General features: G+C 49.2%; 1 protein-coding gene across 2 annotated transcripts in view; it reads right to left on the bottom strand.

Annotated features, from left to right (window-relative positions):
- Positions 1-249: 249 nt before the first annotated feature.
- CUNH1orf198 (chromosome unknown C1orf198 homolog) overlaps positions 250-17581 on the bottom strand; it is a 31579-nt gene continuing 14247 nt past the window's right edge. For both annotated transcript variants that reach the window (XM_032242354.1, XM_032242355.1), the window contains exons 3-4: positions 6336-6878; positions 250-2958 (exon numbers count right to left, since the gene is read on the bottom strand). In XM_032242354.1, the coding sequence (XP_032098245.1) occupies positions 2902-2958; positions 6336-6878 (600 nt within the window). In that variant the 3' untranslated portion in view covers positions 250-2901. The remainder of the gene's footprint in view (positions 2959-6335; positions 6879-17581) is intronic.

Raw genomic sequence — 17581 nt, 5'->3', positions numbered from 1 at the left:
ACCTTGCTGATGCTTCCACTTCACCCGAGGGCTGTGCAAGTGCACCCCAGGACAGAGCCCACCCCTCCTGCTAGAAGCCATCACCTCCCACAAACCTGCAGAGAGGACGGGGCCAGGACTGCAAAGCAGGCGTCCGGAAATGGCTTAAGCTAGCTTTCACTAGCACGAACCCCTCTTCTCTTTTGTGTTCAACTGCAATCGTCTCCACAGGCTTCCTGATACCAGCAGAGGCGCATCACAGACACAAACAGCATTTTTTAAATGGCTTTATTAAAGGCTACGAGTATAAAATATGACCAAGTTACAAGTCATCAGTAAGAATTTATTATTTTTGAAAACGTTAATTAAAGAAAGGGAGATGCAAAGAAAGGGAGGCTGTTCCTGACATCCACACAGGGGGAGTGGCTCCAACGGGTGACGGTGTCCCGCTGTTCCCAATGGGGCAGCACCCCCAAACCCAGTGGACAAGGGAGGGGTCCCCAGAGGAAACAGAGGCTGGTTGCTGACTTCTTAGGGAAACTTTTGTAAAAAATGCAGACACTGGATCCTTGAGCTGAATCCCAAGTGCAGAGACTGGGGGGAGGTGAAGAATCCAAAATCATGCTCAGGTTTCTCCTGAAAAGTGTGTCTTTTCTACAAAATAAATATAAACTCCTGGTTTTAGAAACTCCCTCCTGATGCATGGCAGGAAAAATGTGGCATATGGAGAACTAAGAAACCATCTTGGTGAGGCTTTGCCTGAGGTGTAGAGGAAGATCCACCGGTCAGGCAGGATGAAGACCTGCACGCGAACCTGCCGTCCCTTCTTCCAAAAGCAGAGCAAAGCAACACACCTTGAGGACTCCCTCCAGGATTTCCTAATTTTTGATTTTACATTGAATCTCAGGAGGCTATACCATTAAGAAACATTATAATCAGAGTTAACACTGCTGGGTGCCGGGCCCCAGATGGTACTAAGTGAGGCAGAGGCTTTGAATAATTCCTACACCCCTCGGCACCAAGAAGAACTTGGAGGGAGTATTGGGCCTTATGAGAAAGTGGAAAAGAAATTAGAATTTCTCCCAAGAGAACAGGCAGATAACCTTGACCTACTGCCTCGGACACAGGTCTTTGTTCTGTGCTACACCAACACTACAGAATACAAACTCATACATATGCACTCGCTCCCATGGATTCCACAGCAGCCCCGTGCCCTCCAGGCAGAAGGTGCAGGCAGGTGTCTGATGCTGAGGATCCCTGTGTGAATGGCGCTGCTAGCCCCAAGGGGAGCTGGAGCCTGCTCAGGCTGTACCAGCTGGGATTTCTAAGCTCCTTTTTCCCTCACCACCATGATGAAATCTTTTTGGCTTCACATGTATCAACTATACTTAAATGGTACAGAAAGAACCTATATTTGAAAAGTTAAAGTACGTCACTGAAGGAGAATGAAAACTCCACAACCCAAGGAGCCAAATGAGGTTTAGAGACATAAAGCAATTGGCAAGAACCAAATCAAATGCTGGCTGTGCCACAGCTTTGGCAGAAACTTTCCTGGAGGCGATGAGGGGTTGGGGTGAGTTGCTATGTGCTTTATTTTAGAGCCAGATAAAATATTCTGGAAATCCTTTCAGAAGGTCCTATGAAACAGGCATTTTTTTAAAAAGAGAAGACACACTTTGGTATTGAAACCAAGCACTCACTGGCAGGGGTCGCAGAGATTAAGGCTTCAGGTGAGAACGCAGTGATGGCAACGTGGAGGTGGCGCCACACTGGGCGTGAGGCTCTGCGCGGACGCCTCAAACACACAGGCTCACGCAGCTCAGGGACCACTGGGCGGGGCAGCCTGTGAGCACAGCAGCTTCCCTATGGGAGGTGGGCCACCTTGTGCCACCGGGCACCAGCTCCAAGAGATACTGCTGCTGTGACACAGGTCTCCAGGGGTGCTGCTAGGTAATCACAAACTCCACTTTTCCACTTCTGGTGGTGGTCGGGACTGGGGAAGGTCCGTCATGATGCAGCTGGCTAGCCCTTGGGATAAAGAATGCCCACTGCCCCCACCATACTCACGCTGAAAGACTCTAACACAACTAAGCAGAAGAGCCCTGTCCTCCAGCCGCGCCTGCCGTCTGCCCTGACTCCTGCAGGTGCCCAGTCCAGGGAACTACCAACAGGTCACATAAGCAACAAGAACTTCCAAAAGGAAATAGATATAAAACCAAGGAAAGTGGTAGCCCCACTGCTGATAATCTAGATACAAACTAATGCCAAGTTAATACAAAACTCTTTAAACATGCAGCTCTTTTTAAACAACGATCCGTGCTCTGAATACATATCAGGGCACGCCCGCAGTCTGTTCCCTGGAAATGGCGTGAGGGTGGAGGGTGGCACATGATGAGAGGGGCGTGGCTTCCGCAGAGAAGCCCTAGACAGCCGCGAGTGCTGGCTGAGAACTTCGCTGGGGGCCAATCTTTCGGGGTCCCGGTCAGCTGACACCATGGCTGATAACATCACCCTCCATCACCCATCAAAGGGAACGCCATCCATTAAAAAGGGGAAGGAGGGGAATAACAAGGAGATGGAAATCACTTTCGTGACTTTTGTGACATGTTGAAAAACATCCTTTGAGGAGGGGGAAACTGGGTGGAGCTGAGAACAGAAGTTTAATTTGCAAGATCTCCTGAATCCTTAACAGACCTTAAAAATTCCAAATGTAAAACTTCTGTTATCAAATCACTGAAAACAGCATATATATCTGGTTCTACCAAAAAAGAAACCTGGCAATATTGACCAGTTTCCAAATGATTAAGAAAAAGGTGTCAAGAAACCAGGAAAATGCATAGGAAAAGGCGGCCCTTTATCCTCCTCCTGCACACCACTTTGGAAAACATTTTAGAATTCTTCACTGTATTTTTCTAATACATTTTACCAATTGTCCAGAAAATCAAATCCCGTCTTCAAGACGACATTACTTGAGCTGACCTGTAGAAGGGACAAAAACATGGAAATAAGGCATGAGTCTTTTTTTTCAGTTATGCATAATCTAAAAACAGCATCTCATTTAAAGCGACCCAGATGAAAGAGCCTACTTCTGTCTCAGAGGTTCCCTGACCTCAATTTATCTCAGCACTTGGAATCAGAAGATTAAATAAAGTTCAATGCAATCTATACTCTGCCAGCATCCAATGCTAACCCCTCTACAACCCCAGGCATGTCTGTGAGCAGCTAACAGACCTTACAGAGAAAAGAACAATGTCTATTTTTCTATAAATCTTTTCTGTTTCTGCATGAGAGCCATGTTTAAATTTATTCATCCTAAAGAAGAGAACATATGATGAACATATTCCCTCTAATATAAAACAAACATCACACACAAACACAACAAAAAAGAACTTGCAAAGCTGAGAAAGTAAAGTGCAGAGAGAATGTGAAGCTTATTTCTTTCAGATCTTGTAAAAGGTTATGAGGTGATTTTCCCAAACTCCAGGCTCAGCCTCCAAGGCTCAAGTAATCCTCTCACCTCAGCCTCCCACGTAGCTGGGACTACAGGCATGCACCACGCATGCACCATGCATGCACCACGAGGCCTGGTTTAATTTCATTCTTCTTTCAGGGGAAAGGGCCTGACTGACAGGTCTCCTCTGTGAGCACGGGCTGTCTCAAGCTGCTGCTGTTTTCATAAACCTTCTGACCAGCTTCCACTCAGATGCCCCCTTCCTCCAGGATAACGCCAGCAGACGTTCACCTCGTGGGCTGAGGGCTTCCTGAGAAAGAAACCTTGACTCTCTGCCCTCCAAGCAGCCAGCGAACAGAAAATGCATGCATGGTGACAAGAGCAGGCAATGGGCTAAGGGACTCGCCCTTGAGGCCTGACTCAGACGCAGTTTGGCTGCATGTGAGACTGATGCAGAGTGAGGTAAAACACACAAAACGGAAGGGGCCCAGTCCAGCTTTCCTTGTTCTGGTTTCCTTCCAGTTTCTTAAATGCAGTGGCATTTCACTGCGCTCTCCTCTCAGAAATCTGTTCTCTCAAAGGAATTTCGTGTGCTGTCTCCTACTCTCCACTGCCCACACGGAAACACGTTCCTGCTTCTCTTTGGAGTGGAGACTGTCACCAATTTTTGGAAATACTTCCTTCAGAGGAAGCCCCACGTGCAGAGTCTTATAGTGCTGGTTAGGGAGGCAGGGAACTGAGCCTGTCTATAAGGAGGAGGTCACGGGCAGAAAACAATGGAGAGATGGGCAGGTACTGCAGGAGGCAGGAAAGGAGAGGGCAGAAGGCACTGACTTAAGGAGGTGCAGAGACATGAAGAGGAGGACAGGCTGGAGCACTGATGTGGAGCAGTGCTGGATCCTCCCTCGGCAGGAGGACAGCACGTGCAGCCGTCGGCCAAGGGAGGTGTGGAGGCACCGAGAACCCACTCTGGGAGACATTCAGCGTCATCAGCGATGATCTCAACTCAACAACAAAACAACCAAAAATTAAACCATGGGCAAGGGACCACTGGACATTTCTCCAAGGAAGATACACAGATGGCCAACAAGCACATGAAGTGATGCTCAATGTCGCTCATGATCAGGGACAGGCAAGCCAAACCACAGCAAGACACCATCTCATACCCCTTCGCATGGCACCAGCAAAGACAGAAAATAGCAAGTGTTGCAAGGGTGTGGAGAAGCTGGAACTCATGTGGATGGAACATAAAATGGCACAGCTGCTGGGGCAAACAGTACGCAGCTTCTTCAAAAAAGTAAAACTAGAATTACCATGCGATCCAGCAATTCCACATCTGGGTATGCACCCAGGAGAAGGGACAGCAGGGGCTGGGAGAGGTATTTGGAGACACGCGTTCATTGCAGCACTATTCCTAACAGCCCACAATAGCCGAAAGGTGGAAGCAACTCAAGTGTCTGTGGATGGATGGGTGGATACACGAAATGTGGTCTAACCACACAGTGGAATACTACTCAGCCTTAAAAGGCAATTCTACACATGCTACAACATGAATGAACCTTGAAGATACTACACTAAGTAAAATTAAGTCAGTCACAAAAGGATACATGCTATATGATGCCACTTATAGGAGGTACCTAGAGGAGTCAAACTCATAGAAACAGAAAGTAGAAGGGCGGTTGCCAGGGGCTTTGGGGAGGGAGGAATGGAAAGTTAGTGCTGAACGGGTCCAGAGCTTTCGTTCTGCAAGATGAAAGGGGTTCTGGCAATGGATGGTAGTGATGGTTACACTGAGAATGTACTCCAATGCCACCAAATTTAACTTTAAAATGGTTAAAATGGTAAATTTTTTTGTGTATTTTACCATAATAAAAAACTTCTAAAATTCATATGTGGAACTAGCCCAAATGCCCACCACTCAACGAGTGAATAAAGAAACTGTGAGATTTCGTATATATATATGTGTATTATATAATGGAATACCACTCAGCCATAAAAAGGAATGAATTAATGGCATTTGCAGCAAGCTGGATAGGATTGGAGACTATGATTCTAGGTGAACTAACACAGGAATGGAAACCCAGACATCATATGTTCTCACTCATAAGTGGGAGCTAAGCTATGAGGATGCAAAGGCATGAGAACGACACAGTGGACTGTGGGGACCCAGCAGGGAGGGGTGGAGGGTGTGGGATGAAAGACTGCAAATTGGATTCAGTGTACACTGCTCCGGTGATGGGTGCACCAAAATCTCACAAACCACCACAAGAGAACTTACGTAACCAAACACTACTTACTCCCAAAAACCTGTGAAAATTAAAAAAAAAAAAAAAAAAAGTCACCACAGAGCCAAGGAGTCCCAAGGGCCAGAGAAGCCCGTCCAGGCTAACATGGAGGAGGCTGATCCTGGGCTCACAAGGCAGCCAGGAGCCCAGCGAGGCCCAGAGCGGGTCAAGACCCAGTGTGGCCTCTCAACTGTGCCTGCCCGTCTTGCCAACAGGCCGCTCCCCGGCCCAAATCCAAGCCAATCCTAAAGAACGGACCACTGCCCTATGGGCAGCTCCCAAAAAGGCCCAGCACAGCCTTGCGCTGACAGCCCTGGGCGCAGCGCCTTCCAGGGGCCTCTCCAGACAGCAGCCCCGGGAAAGCGCAGTGGGCCAAGGAACCCTGACTGGTAAATTAGGGCACCCAGATGGACTCGCAAAACTTGTCTTGTTGTATATTTGTTGGTGGCTCAGCTCGGAGCCTAGACATCCTCTGAGGAAGAGGGAGGGGAAGGGGAAAAGAGGGGGAGAGGAAAAAGAGCATGGGCACCTGTGGCCTGCCTGCTTTGTAGGGGACCCTCTCAGTCCCCATCGAAGAAGGGCCCACCCCGCCTGAGGATGCGTTGGTGCAGGCCACCCACCTGTGCAAACTTGGGTTCCGAGAACAGGGTGTCTTCCCCATCGTCCTGCCTGGCATCAGGAGACGGCAGCTTCCCCTCGAGCTGGGAGGGGGTGGCCTCGTGCAGCATGCTGCTGAGAGCCTGGACGGGCGGGGGTCTCTCAGGTTCGGTGCTCACGTTGGGAAGGGGACGCTGCTCCTGGCGGAGGGTGCTGGGCTTTTCCACCTTGGCCTCCCTGTCCTTCGGGGCAGGTTCCTGCCGGTAGCAGGGAGGCAAGACCTTCTCCCCCTTCTCCATGGACTTGATCTGGCTAGGGGTCAGCGACTGGAACTCGGCCTCAGGCCCCTCCCCTCGGGACCGCTCGGCGTTGATCTTCCAGAAGGACGCTTCCTCCTCCTTCCTGGTGGGGCCCAGGGCATCCAGGCTGGAGGACCTGCTGCCCTGGGAGGACTTGAGGGCCTGGGAGCCCTGGGAAGCTTTGGACAGTGGTCTCGGCTCGCTAATGGCAGTGCCGTTGCTCGGCTCCTGGATGGATAAGGAGGAGATGCTGAATTCCATCTGACTCTACGGTGGGACATGAGAAAGGAGAGAAGAAAGCAAGCGATCCTGAGAATCGACTGTCACAAGCTGCCAGCCCACACCACCACCCCTCCCCCCAGCACATGGATGCACGCAGCCACACAAGAGCTGTTGCCCACGTGCAGGAGCTGTCTGTCCTGAGTGGTAGGTATGTTCAGGACTTCCATTGTGCACCTGAATTCATCAGAAGCTGAAAGGCCAAGGCCAGGTGATAGAGTGTGGATGGTGGTCCCCTCCCACGCCTCATGCTGAACTGTAATCTGCAGTGCTGGAGGTGGGGCCCGATGGGAGGTGTCTGGATCATAGGGGCGGATCCCTCATGACTCCCTGCTGTCTTCTTGAGAGTGAGTTCCTGTGAGATCTGGTCATTTAAAAGGGTATGGCACCTCCCCGACTCTCTACTGAGTCACAGCCCCTGAGGCCTCCCCAGAAGCCAAGCAGAAGCCGATGCCATGTTTCCTGTGTAGCCCACAGAACTATGAGCCAGTTAAACCTCCTCTCTAAATTAAATAAATTACCCACTCTCAGGTATTTCTTTAAAGCAATGCAGGAACAGACTAATACACCCCTTCATGCACTATGCGCCATGCAGCTCGAGGTGTCTGAGTATCACAGATGAGTAGGGGCTCTCTGCTTGGTAAGCAGGGCACCCGCCTGTCTCCTCCAGCGTGGTTCTAGCGCCTTCCTGATGGGCAGTGACCCTCACAGGGAGGATAATGAGGAAGGGTGCACAGTGCAACAGAAGGTCACTCCGCAGCCCCGGTCAGAACCCAGCCTCAGATCACAAACCACCAGAGGGCAGGGCAGGGCCCAGCACCCAGCACAGCTCATGCTCCACATCTGAGCACCTACGAAATGCTTTCCTTGATCCAGATGCTGCCAACCACAGTGATCTCTAAAAATGACACTGCTGAGCTGTTTTGACCAACACAATCATTAAATGGAAACCTAAACCTCCTCTTTGGAGTAGAATGTTGTCTTCCAAGTTCTGCAGAACAAGTAATTTGTAATCTCAATCGTTTCTGAAGACGTCTCTCTTCCCTCGCCATTTTACTCCCTCATACTTCCCAGTCTCTCTCTGAAATTAACATGCCAGATGTGGCAGCTCATGCCTATAATCCTAGCACTTTGGGAGGCTGAGCATGGAAAATCGCTTGAGCCCAGTTCAAGACCAGCCTGGGCAACAAGTGAGACCCCTTCTCTACTAAAAACTTTTTAAAAAAATGGCCAGGCATAGTGGCACACGCCTGTGGTCCCCAGTGCTACGCAGAAGGCTGAGGCGGGAGGACTGCTTGGGCCTGGGAGGTGAAGGCTACAGTGAGACACGGCTGCACCACTGAACTCCAGCCTGGGCAACAGAGCAAGACCCTGTCTCAAAAAATATGTTAAAAACAAAAATAAATAAATAAAAGTAATAAAACCACATGACAGAAAGTTTGGGAAATAGAAAACAGAAAAAGAATCAGTCACAACCCAACCCTTTTCTCCTCCAACAATCACGACTGCTTTTTGTTATTTCTATGTGACCGTTTCCATATATGTGTATGACGAGGATGTGGTTCTGTTGGGCATGTGATTTGGGGCACTGCTTTTTCACTCAATCATAAGCATCATCCATGTTGCTGTATGGTCATTAAAACGATTATTTTTAATGGTTGTAAAATATTTCAGTAGCTGTCACACCACCTACTTAGCCATTTTCGTATCAGACAATTTGCTATTTCTAAGTCTTGTTGTTATAATTAAGGTTGCCATAAACATCTTCACGCATACAATCTCTTCCCCATTTTGTATTAATTTCTTTAGACAGATTTCTAGAAGTGAAATATCAAAATACAATTTAAACCTTTCCTTTTTATGGTTTTAGATGCCTACTATCAAATCTGCTTTCTAGCAGCTGCCCCAATTTCTAATGCCACCAGATGTACATCAGAGTAGCATTTTTAGTCACTGAGTATAATTTAAAACCGCCTGTGCTAACTTAAGATACAAAACATGGTTCTTCATGACGTCCATACGCAGCCTTTCACATATCAATGGTCTGTTCAGCTCTTTAAGGTTCTGCAGACGGCAGCACTCTCCTAGCATCCTTGCCAACGGGCAGGGGCGTGCTTGTCAGGGCAAGGATGGACATACTGCTTTTCCCGTGCGAACTGCAGGCCCTGAGCACAGAGAACTGCACACATTCTCTGAGTCTGAGACTTCTAAAAGCCCAGCTTCTGATGGTCAGACATCTTCCCTCCAGGCTTGGGAGACGAGATCATGAGGCCATGAGGAACTCAAGTTTAAAACGCAAGCCTAGGCTGCCCTGAAGCTCAGTGTTACAGGAAATAAAACCCAAAGGTCAGGTGTGGTGGCTCATGCCTGTAACCCCTGCACTTTGGGAGGCTGAGGCAGGCGGATCATGAGGTCAGGAGTTTGAGACCAGCCTGACCAATATGGTGAAACCCTGTCTCTACTAAAAATACAAAAATTTGCCAGGTATGGTGGCACGCACCTATAATTCCAGCTACTCAGGCGGCTGAGGCAGGATAATCGCTTGAACCCGGGAGGCAGAGGTTGCAGTGAGCTGAGATCATGCCACTGTACTCCAGCCTGGATGACAGAGTGAGACTCGGTCTCCAAAAAAAAAAACAAACACAAAAACAAAAAAACAGAAAACAGTCAAAAAGCGTTGGCGTTGGTTCTGCCAGGAGCTCCGGTTAAAGACAATGTAGGTTACTCGGTGTGCCTGATGTATCAGGCATGTTATTTTTAAATTATTATTTTCATTCTACAAATGAGAAAACGGAGGCTTGGAGTGATGAATTAAACTGTCCTAGGTCACCAGCCCATTAGGAGGTGGTGCAGCTGGTATTTCAACCTGGATCAAGAGACTCCAAGGCCTGAAGCCACCGCTGGGCATCCCTGCATTACAAAACAACAAGTGGCCCCCAGGTACGACATCCATGGAAGCAGCGGAGGGCAGTGCACACAGCAGGATTTCTTTTTGTGTGTGATCTAATTTGACTTTAAAGGGCTATTGCTAAGTGATGCATTCTGAATACTCGGCATGTTTCCAAATTCCGCAACAGAATACAGAAAAACTGGGGGATGGAGATGATGGTTTCTTGAAATGGGCAAATCGCTAAAAATGGCTCGGAAGTGGGGCCCAACTCAGGGGACACAGTTGACTTTGATCTGGAAATTGTAGTGTAAGGAAGGCACTAAAACTGAGCACTTCGTCAAACTCCAGGCTTTTTTAGATCAGCAATTTCTCCTATGGGTGTCTTTGCTCAGAAGCCTCTGGAAGGTGAGACGGAACTTCCTGTGTACGTGGAGGGCAGCATTGGCCCGAGCCAGGAATGCTGGGGAGAGACGCCAGTCACAGTGGTTCCTGGGCTGCTTCAGGGGCGCTGCGGGAAGGGAACTGGGTAGCACTTAGCTGGGTGTGACCTCCTCAACCAGAATGACAGAGGTCACTCCCATCCCTGCTTGACAGGAGACCTGGCAACAGCTCCTCAGAGCGGGGTGTCATCTGGCTAGAGGAGAGGGCTGTGCTGGCAGAAGCAGCTACCTAGTTTAGGGGGTCTGGAGGTGAATACAGGGAAGACAAGAACTTAAAGAAGAAAAAAGTTCCAATGCATCTGCTTCTAAGTCTTTTTCCCTATGTATGTGTATGCTGTTCTTAATTCTGCAAATAATGTATAACTACCATCTCCTTTAAAAAACGCCCTGATGATCTCATGAAGGTAGGGAGTAGAACAGATACTGCAGGCTGGGAAGGGTGTGTGCGTGGGAAGGGCGTGGAGAGGTTAGCTAGTGGGCGCAAGCGCACAGTGAGATGGAAGGAGGGTTTGCTCTAGTGCGCAATAGCAGAGCGGGGTGACTATAGTTAAGTGTATTGTATATTTTAAAATAGCTATAAAAGAGGACGTGAAATGTTCCCAATACATAGAAATGACAAATACTCAAAGTGAGGGACACCGCAAATACCCTAACTGGAACAGTCTATGATTCAACAAAATGTCACATGTATCCCATCAATATTTAAAAATTTTACATATCAAAAAAACACAACACCCTGCCCTCGTCGATCCCCATGCTGGGCACTAGGTCTCTTCCCCACTGCTTTCCCCAAAGGAAAAGCGTTTGTTACATAGAATTTCTAAACACAAGCCTTTTGGAGTAGGGGAAGAATCTTTTTTCCCGTCTAAATCTGACTCTGCTCAGCTCTAAAAACTCCAGGAACTATAACAAAAACAGGCTCTAGCGGGGCCAGGTAGGAGTCCAGGGGTGATCAAGCCCATCCCGCGGGGGCTGCAGCCCATCCACCCAGGGACCACATTCTACCCCGGGGCACCTGTACCAGTGTCTGTGCACACAGCACCAGGATAGAGCGAAAAGTGGCTCCAAGCTCATTTTCAAAGACATGCAGACACGCAGGACATAGGAAAGCAGAGCCTCTTTTGCCATTTCAAAGTAAGTTTTCCTGCTTTTGGCTTGAGTGACCCCCTGCTGTTGGCCTCTCCCCGTCTCTCCCAGTCCAGGGCGCATCCTAGACTTTTCTGGAATAAAACCCCATTTTCTACAGGTGTGGAGAAAGAACTGGGCTCTTGAGAAAGGAGCTCATGTCAGCCCTCTCCCACGACACTGAGCAACAGGGAGCCGGGGCTGGCGGGAGGATAAGTCTCGTGAAACCCATGGGCCACGGGATGCCAACTCATGGGCGCTGGCCACAGACAGAAAGCCGGGGTTCAGGGATTCAGCTTAGTGGTCTTCTATCGTATTTGAGACAGGGGAGAAAAGAGAGTCCACAAGGAAGCCAACCCTCCTAACGGCAGCACTGACAGCCCACCCTCAATGTCCCAAATGCCCACGGACGCTCGGCCAGGAGGACTCCCTCCAGCCAGGCCAGGCTGGGCGTCAGTCACCCCGTGTGGGGAACTGGGTCTCGGTTGGCCACGTCTGTTCTAAAAACAGAAGGACCACAACTGAGCCCAGTGTCTATTTTTAACATCCTACTCACTGAAGAGGAATGTGTAATATTTCAGTAAAAGACGAGTGCAGACTGCCAAAGCTAACTGTTTGGCTTGGCAGCCTCGGACAGATCTAAATTGTTGAGACAAAGGCGACAGAAGCCTTGTCAAAAAAGATCATCATTTACTAGAGCATTCCTCGTACATTCACCAGCCAGTTCACATCTATCCTTCCCACTGCCCCTCCAAAGAGGGAATAGGAGGCAGATGAGCGGGAACACACTAAAAACCTTTAGAATCACAAGTTTTGTAGAAGTGGCAGCTGACAGGGACAAACCCAGGGGGCCCAAAGAGACGGGCCAGTGGACGTAAGCAAACAAACGCCCGCCCGTCAGCCTCTAAGGCAACACCAGCCAGGGAGAACCCAGCTGAGAACTGGCAGGGGATGGGTGCAGAGGTATGCCAGGTCCCGGGATTGTCAAGGTTAAGGGACAAATAACCGTGTCTGTCATCCTGGGCTCGTCATCTCACCGGGTCAAAGATGCACCAAAAAGGAATTTATAAGCACAGCCCGGTTTCCCCCGTCACAGTGCTTCCTAACCGTAACAGGGCAGCGGGTCACTCTGGAAGCTGCAGCAGGGGTTAAGAGCACAGTCCCGGGCTTAGGACTGCCGGGTTCACGTCCTCACTCAATGCCCTGCTTTCCTCATCTGTAAAGTGGGTCGCTGTGAGGATTACACGCTGCAATGCAGGGGGGCTGCTCAGCACAGACCCGGCATGTGGTGAGACTCCTGACTGGGACAACTGTAAAAAGATGATTTGTGCTGGGTCTGGAGGGCAGGTGGGGCCTTCTCGGGTGGATGGGGGTCGGGGGACTGAGCAAAACACTGAGGTTGAAGGGAACACAGTCCCTGAGGCGGGGAAGAACAGAGCCTATGTGCTGGCAGTGCGGGGCTGGGGGCAGGGCTGAGCGAGTGACGCATCACCTCACACACGGAGACCAGGGAAGGTCTAGAACGGGAGCCCACAGGGGTCCGCTGTCATCTCAGGAAGGGGTGAGGCACAGCGCAGAGGAAGGGCAGGAGGGAGGGAGGGAGGGAGGGAGCTTCTGGGCAGACATGAGGGTCTCCATGAGGAGCGCACAGACCAAGCTGCGGGTGGGTGGGTGCAGCCCTGTGGTGCCCTGCCTCTCAGAAACCTCATGGCTGGCAGTGAGGAGGAGCCCTCGAGCAGAGCCAACAAATCCTCGACGTGCAGGAACTTCCTGCTGGAACAGCCCTCTGTCCCACCACAGGCAGCAAAAACCCACAAGCCACAGACAGACCTGGGCTCCGGTTGCTCTTCACCTACTCAACCCGCCAGGCACCTGGCCCCCTGCATCCTGCTGTCCTGACCCACGGCATGAACAGGGACACCAGCCTCCCAAGGGTGAAAGAATTCAAAGCGCATGCACTTCCCGATCACGGGTACAGCATGGAGGAGGGGTCTGTGCTCATCACGCTTATGTGTCTTCTGGAGGAGGGGTCTGGAAGGCTTCCGTACTCTGGGATGATCTATATTGGCCCCTGAGGTCTTCTGATACCCATGAAATCAAGGCCCGATCCCCAGCCCAACCTACTACTGTCCTAATAGGCATCAGGGAAGGAATGGGGTAGCCAGAAAGGAGAAGCAGCCAGACAGCTTGGGGGAGGGACAAGGCTGGGGACAGGGTTCCAACGCCTAGTCAACCAAGAGCTCAGCCAACCAAGGCTGGGGATGGGGTCCCAAGAGCCCAGCCAACTTTGAGGCAGGGCCTGACCTGTCCCAAAGGCATTTTTTCCTCTGAATTCTCCAGCCCAGACTGCCTAGGGAATGTAAAGAATTCTCTCTCCACTCCTGCCTCCTCCCCTGTCTGGAGCCTTCTAAGTGCTGGGTTTTTTCCTCTCAAAACAGCAGTAGCATGACACAGGAATGCAACATTAGGTCCCCACTGGCCCCCTCTCCCCGCCGCACGCCTGCCAAGCTGACAGATGAGTGGAAAAGATGACACTCAGGATCACCCCCACCCCTTCTAGGACCAGCAGGCCTCCCTTCCATGATGGAAGAAGTCTGGGCAACAGAGGTACCACAGCCAGGATCAGCCTCAAGGAGGCAACCGAGGCAGAGGGGGGGTGAGGACAGACTGGAAAACCAGGTGGGCGCACAGCTGCTGTAATGAGGCCCAGCAAGCTCTCCTGATCAAAGCTGCGTTGCATGGCAGCAGCAGGCACAGGTGCTAAGCACAACAGCAGCTCATTCTGTGGAGGTGGAACTGCCATGGGCTGGGCAAGAGAAAGGAACTCACAGAGAGGTGCAGCAGTTGGGTGAGAAACAAAATATTCCTGAGATTCTTAACTCTGCCCATGGCCGTGACCTTGGGTCAGGCTTATCCTTACGTAGGTAGATTTGTAAGAGGACGGAGAAGTCAGAGCTGCGGAAAGAGCTGGGCACTCTGCTGGCATTCGTTAAATGTCTATTGAACTGAACAGCTGAAGGAGGGCATGAGGTTATATCTACCCAACACATATACAATATGAGTTAAACAAATGGGGAAATGAATGAAGGAGGGACTCGGTGGCTATGGCTTTTGTACTAAGTGAGATCTGCCACCAAACATAGCTGTCTACTCACTGAGCTGTTTGTAAGCACAGAAGTGGCCTATGCTCAAATCTGGGCCTGCAGCTTAATGTCTGACATAAACAGGGTACACAACAAATGTCTACTGGAAAAAAAAAATCAATGATTGATTTCAGAGACAGAAAATAGATGATGACTGCCACGGGCTAGCATGAGTGGAGGGGAAGTCATTCTTTAATGGGAACAGAGTTTCGTTCTGGAGATGTGGATTCGCTTGACTTAATCATTCCAGAATGTATACACATATCAAAACATCTTGTACATCATAAATATATATAATTTTTCATCTGTCAATTAAAAATGATAATTTAAAAAAAGAGTTCTCAAGACAGATGATGGTGATGTTTGCACAAAAATGTGAGTGTACTTACTGTCACCAAACTATACACTTAAACATGATTAAGATGGAAAATTTTATGTTGTGTGTGTTTTTCCACGATTAGGAATAAAACTTTAAAAAAAAAATCAATGAGTGATTAATCAACAATGGAAAGAAATGACCAAGGTTAACCATGGAATGAACAACATAGCCGCTAGGGCATGGAATCTCAGATTTAAAATGGCTGCAAACTCTCTATAGCTCTTCTATCAAAGGGTGCAATCTCTAACCTCACACTTTGAATCTGATCTGGCTTGTGCCTTGATTGGACCAGCAGAACAGAGCAGAAGTGATACCATGCAATTGCCCAGCCTAAGCCTCAAAACAGTCCTATAGGCTTCCGTTCCTGCACGTGGATCACTCCACTTCTGTGTGAAGAAATCCATGCTGGCTTTCTGGAGGCATGTGGCCCAGCTAACAGCCAGTACCAACCAGACACATGAGCAAGGTTCTCAGAGCACCCAGCTCCCAACAAGTGGTCATGACACGTGAGTGATCCCAGACAAGGCCAATGGAAGAACAGTCCAGCTGAGCCCTGCTCTGACCACTGACCCACAGAATCACGAGCACATAAAATGCTGCTTCACGCCGTTAAGTTTGTTATGCATCTATAGAGAACCGATAGAGTGAGGAAGGCATCAATTGAGAGATAACAAGGAATGGGATCCAAGTGTCCCTCCAGTCCTGCAATTGGAGATCAGGGGTCCTACACTCACTAAAGCCACCTCGTGTTTGTGGCTCTCCAATGAGGATCTTATAAGCCTTAAGTCCTAAGAAGAGTTTGGAAAATCTCTTCAAGCAGGGTGGCAGGGCACTCCAGGGTTAAGACTAAGGAGGAGTGAGTGGTAGCCTAACTAAAACTCAGCAATGCTTAGTGAAGAAGGAGGAAGGGACACCTCCCTTGCTCTCCGAGATACCCTCTATTTTGTCCCTAGAAATTTTTAATAGTAAACTATAGTAAGTCTGACCTCAAGAGATCAAAACAGGAAGGTGAGGACACAGAGTGAGCTCAACAGTTTGTAAAATAAACTGGAACTGTCATCTAACAGGTACATAAAATGGAACTGCAAACTTTGAGCAATGAGGACAAAGGATGCAAGTTATGATGGATGACACACGCTAGCTGGATTTTAGCAAGCTTCCTCAATTTACACTGGTTCCCAAGGGACCAGATATGCTGGCGTCTATGGACAATGAGCCTCTCAGCACAAGTGGGATCCAAGTGGGCTGTACTTGCTCTCTTTGTTCTTGCGACCTCCTCCAAGCACCAGTTCCCCACTCTGGCCCCAGCAGCTGTGCCTGTATCGGTGGCCACTCCAGGAGCTGCACCGCCACGTCCCAGAATGTCATTTACACCAAGTTAAGATGAAATGTCCTGTCCCACAAATAGCTGATTCGGGAACATTTAACATGGTAAATTCTTAAGAGAACAGATATTCTCGTGGGGAACGTGATGAGCTTATGTCTTAGGACATTTTGACTATTTCTTCCTTCCCCTTAACACTGTGATATCATCAAATAGACCCAGTCCAGGAAAATCCGCACTGCTTTCTGGGTCGCCACACCCAAGTTCATGTCCAACGCACAGAGAGTCTATTTGGCTATTACTGCCAGATATCATCTATAGGATTCGTGCTTCTCACAATTACCCATTTCGGGAGCCCACAGAAGAGGAGTATTGAGGGCCCTGGCTGAGAATCAACGTAATAATGCACTTTTTACCCTTTGCAACGTCAGTAGACACAGGATCCAGCGCTGCATTTAGGAGCTATTCCAATTGCAGGCAGCTCCTTATCATCCTGTGCTATCTCCCAAGACAATGTTGTCACCCCTGCAACCAGTACCCAGATCCCTAGGGAGACTAAATCAATGCCATGTCTTCCCCCAAACCACCTCTTAACTCTAACTGTCATCTCAAACATCCCCTGCTCTGGTGCCCTGAGGCCAGCTCACTTCACCCAGGGCAATCAGCAGCAGCTTACTAAATACCATCTATGTGCCAAGATCAGTGCCAGCTGTCCTTGTCCATCTGTACCCTTGGGCAATATTTCATTTTCAGACACAGTCACCTATGTGAGGGCCTCTCAGGTCCTTCATGGACCACTCCGACCCACCCTCCTCATAGGCCTCCTGCTGGGACAAGGGCTCTGAGCAGCAATGATGTGGACAAGTGAAAAACCAACAACAAATGCCCTAAAGTATCAGTATTTAAAAGCCCTGATCTGACTATCAGTCCAAGCCCTATTCCAGGCTCACAGCCATTTCTGTCTGTAACACACTCTCATGATGTAAAGAACCCTCCAACACACACCACTAAATGTTCTAGAATTCAGAAAATCTTGGTCTTTTATTTCTGTTCCTTGGGTTAAAGTCACTTGCCTTTTAGTCATTTTGCTTATAAATTTACTTCTACTGGGGCAACTTAGGAGATGGGGAAAATGAATTAAAATCAGTGACGCTTGATGCTCGTAAGCAACTCCGGCAATGATGGCAATAATGATACAGAAGAATGACCAGGAAACAGAATTAGGGATCCAAGTTGGGATGAATTAGCTAAATGCATGTCTATGTCTATGAACCGGCTCATCACCTCCCATTTGCTCAAAACTTTGTCTTATGGGGCATCTCCTACCAAGGTGCTAAGTGCTGGGGACCAGAGGTATGAACAGAGAAAGGGACCCCAAGAGGACTGGCCC

The sequence above is a fragment of the Sapajus apella genome, unplaced genomic scaffold (assembly GCF_009761245.1).
Source record: "Sapajus apella isolate SASKATOON/1434 unplaced genomic scaffold, GSC_monkey_1.0 scaffold49, whole genome shotgun sequence".
Taxonomy (NCBI): Eukaryota; Metazoa; Chordata; class Mammalia; order Primates; family Cebidae; genus Sapajus; species Sapajus apella.
Note: the sequence above shows the minus strand (reverse complement) of the source record. Positions and strands in the feature narration are given on the sequence as shown.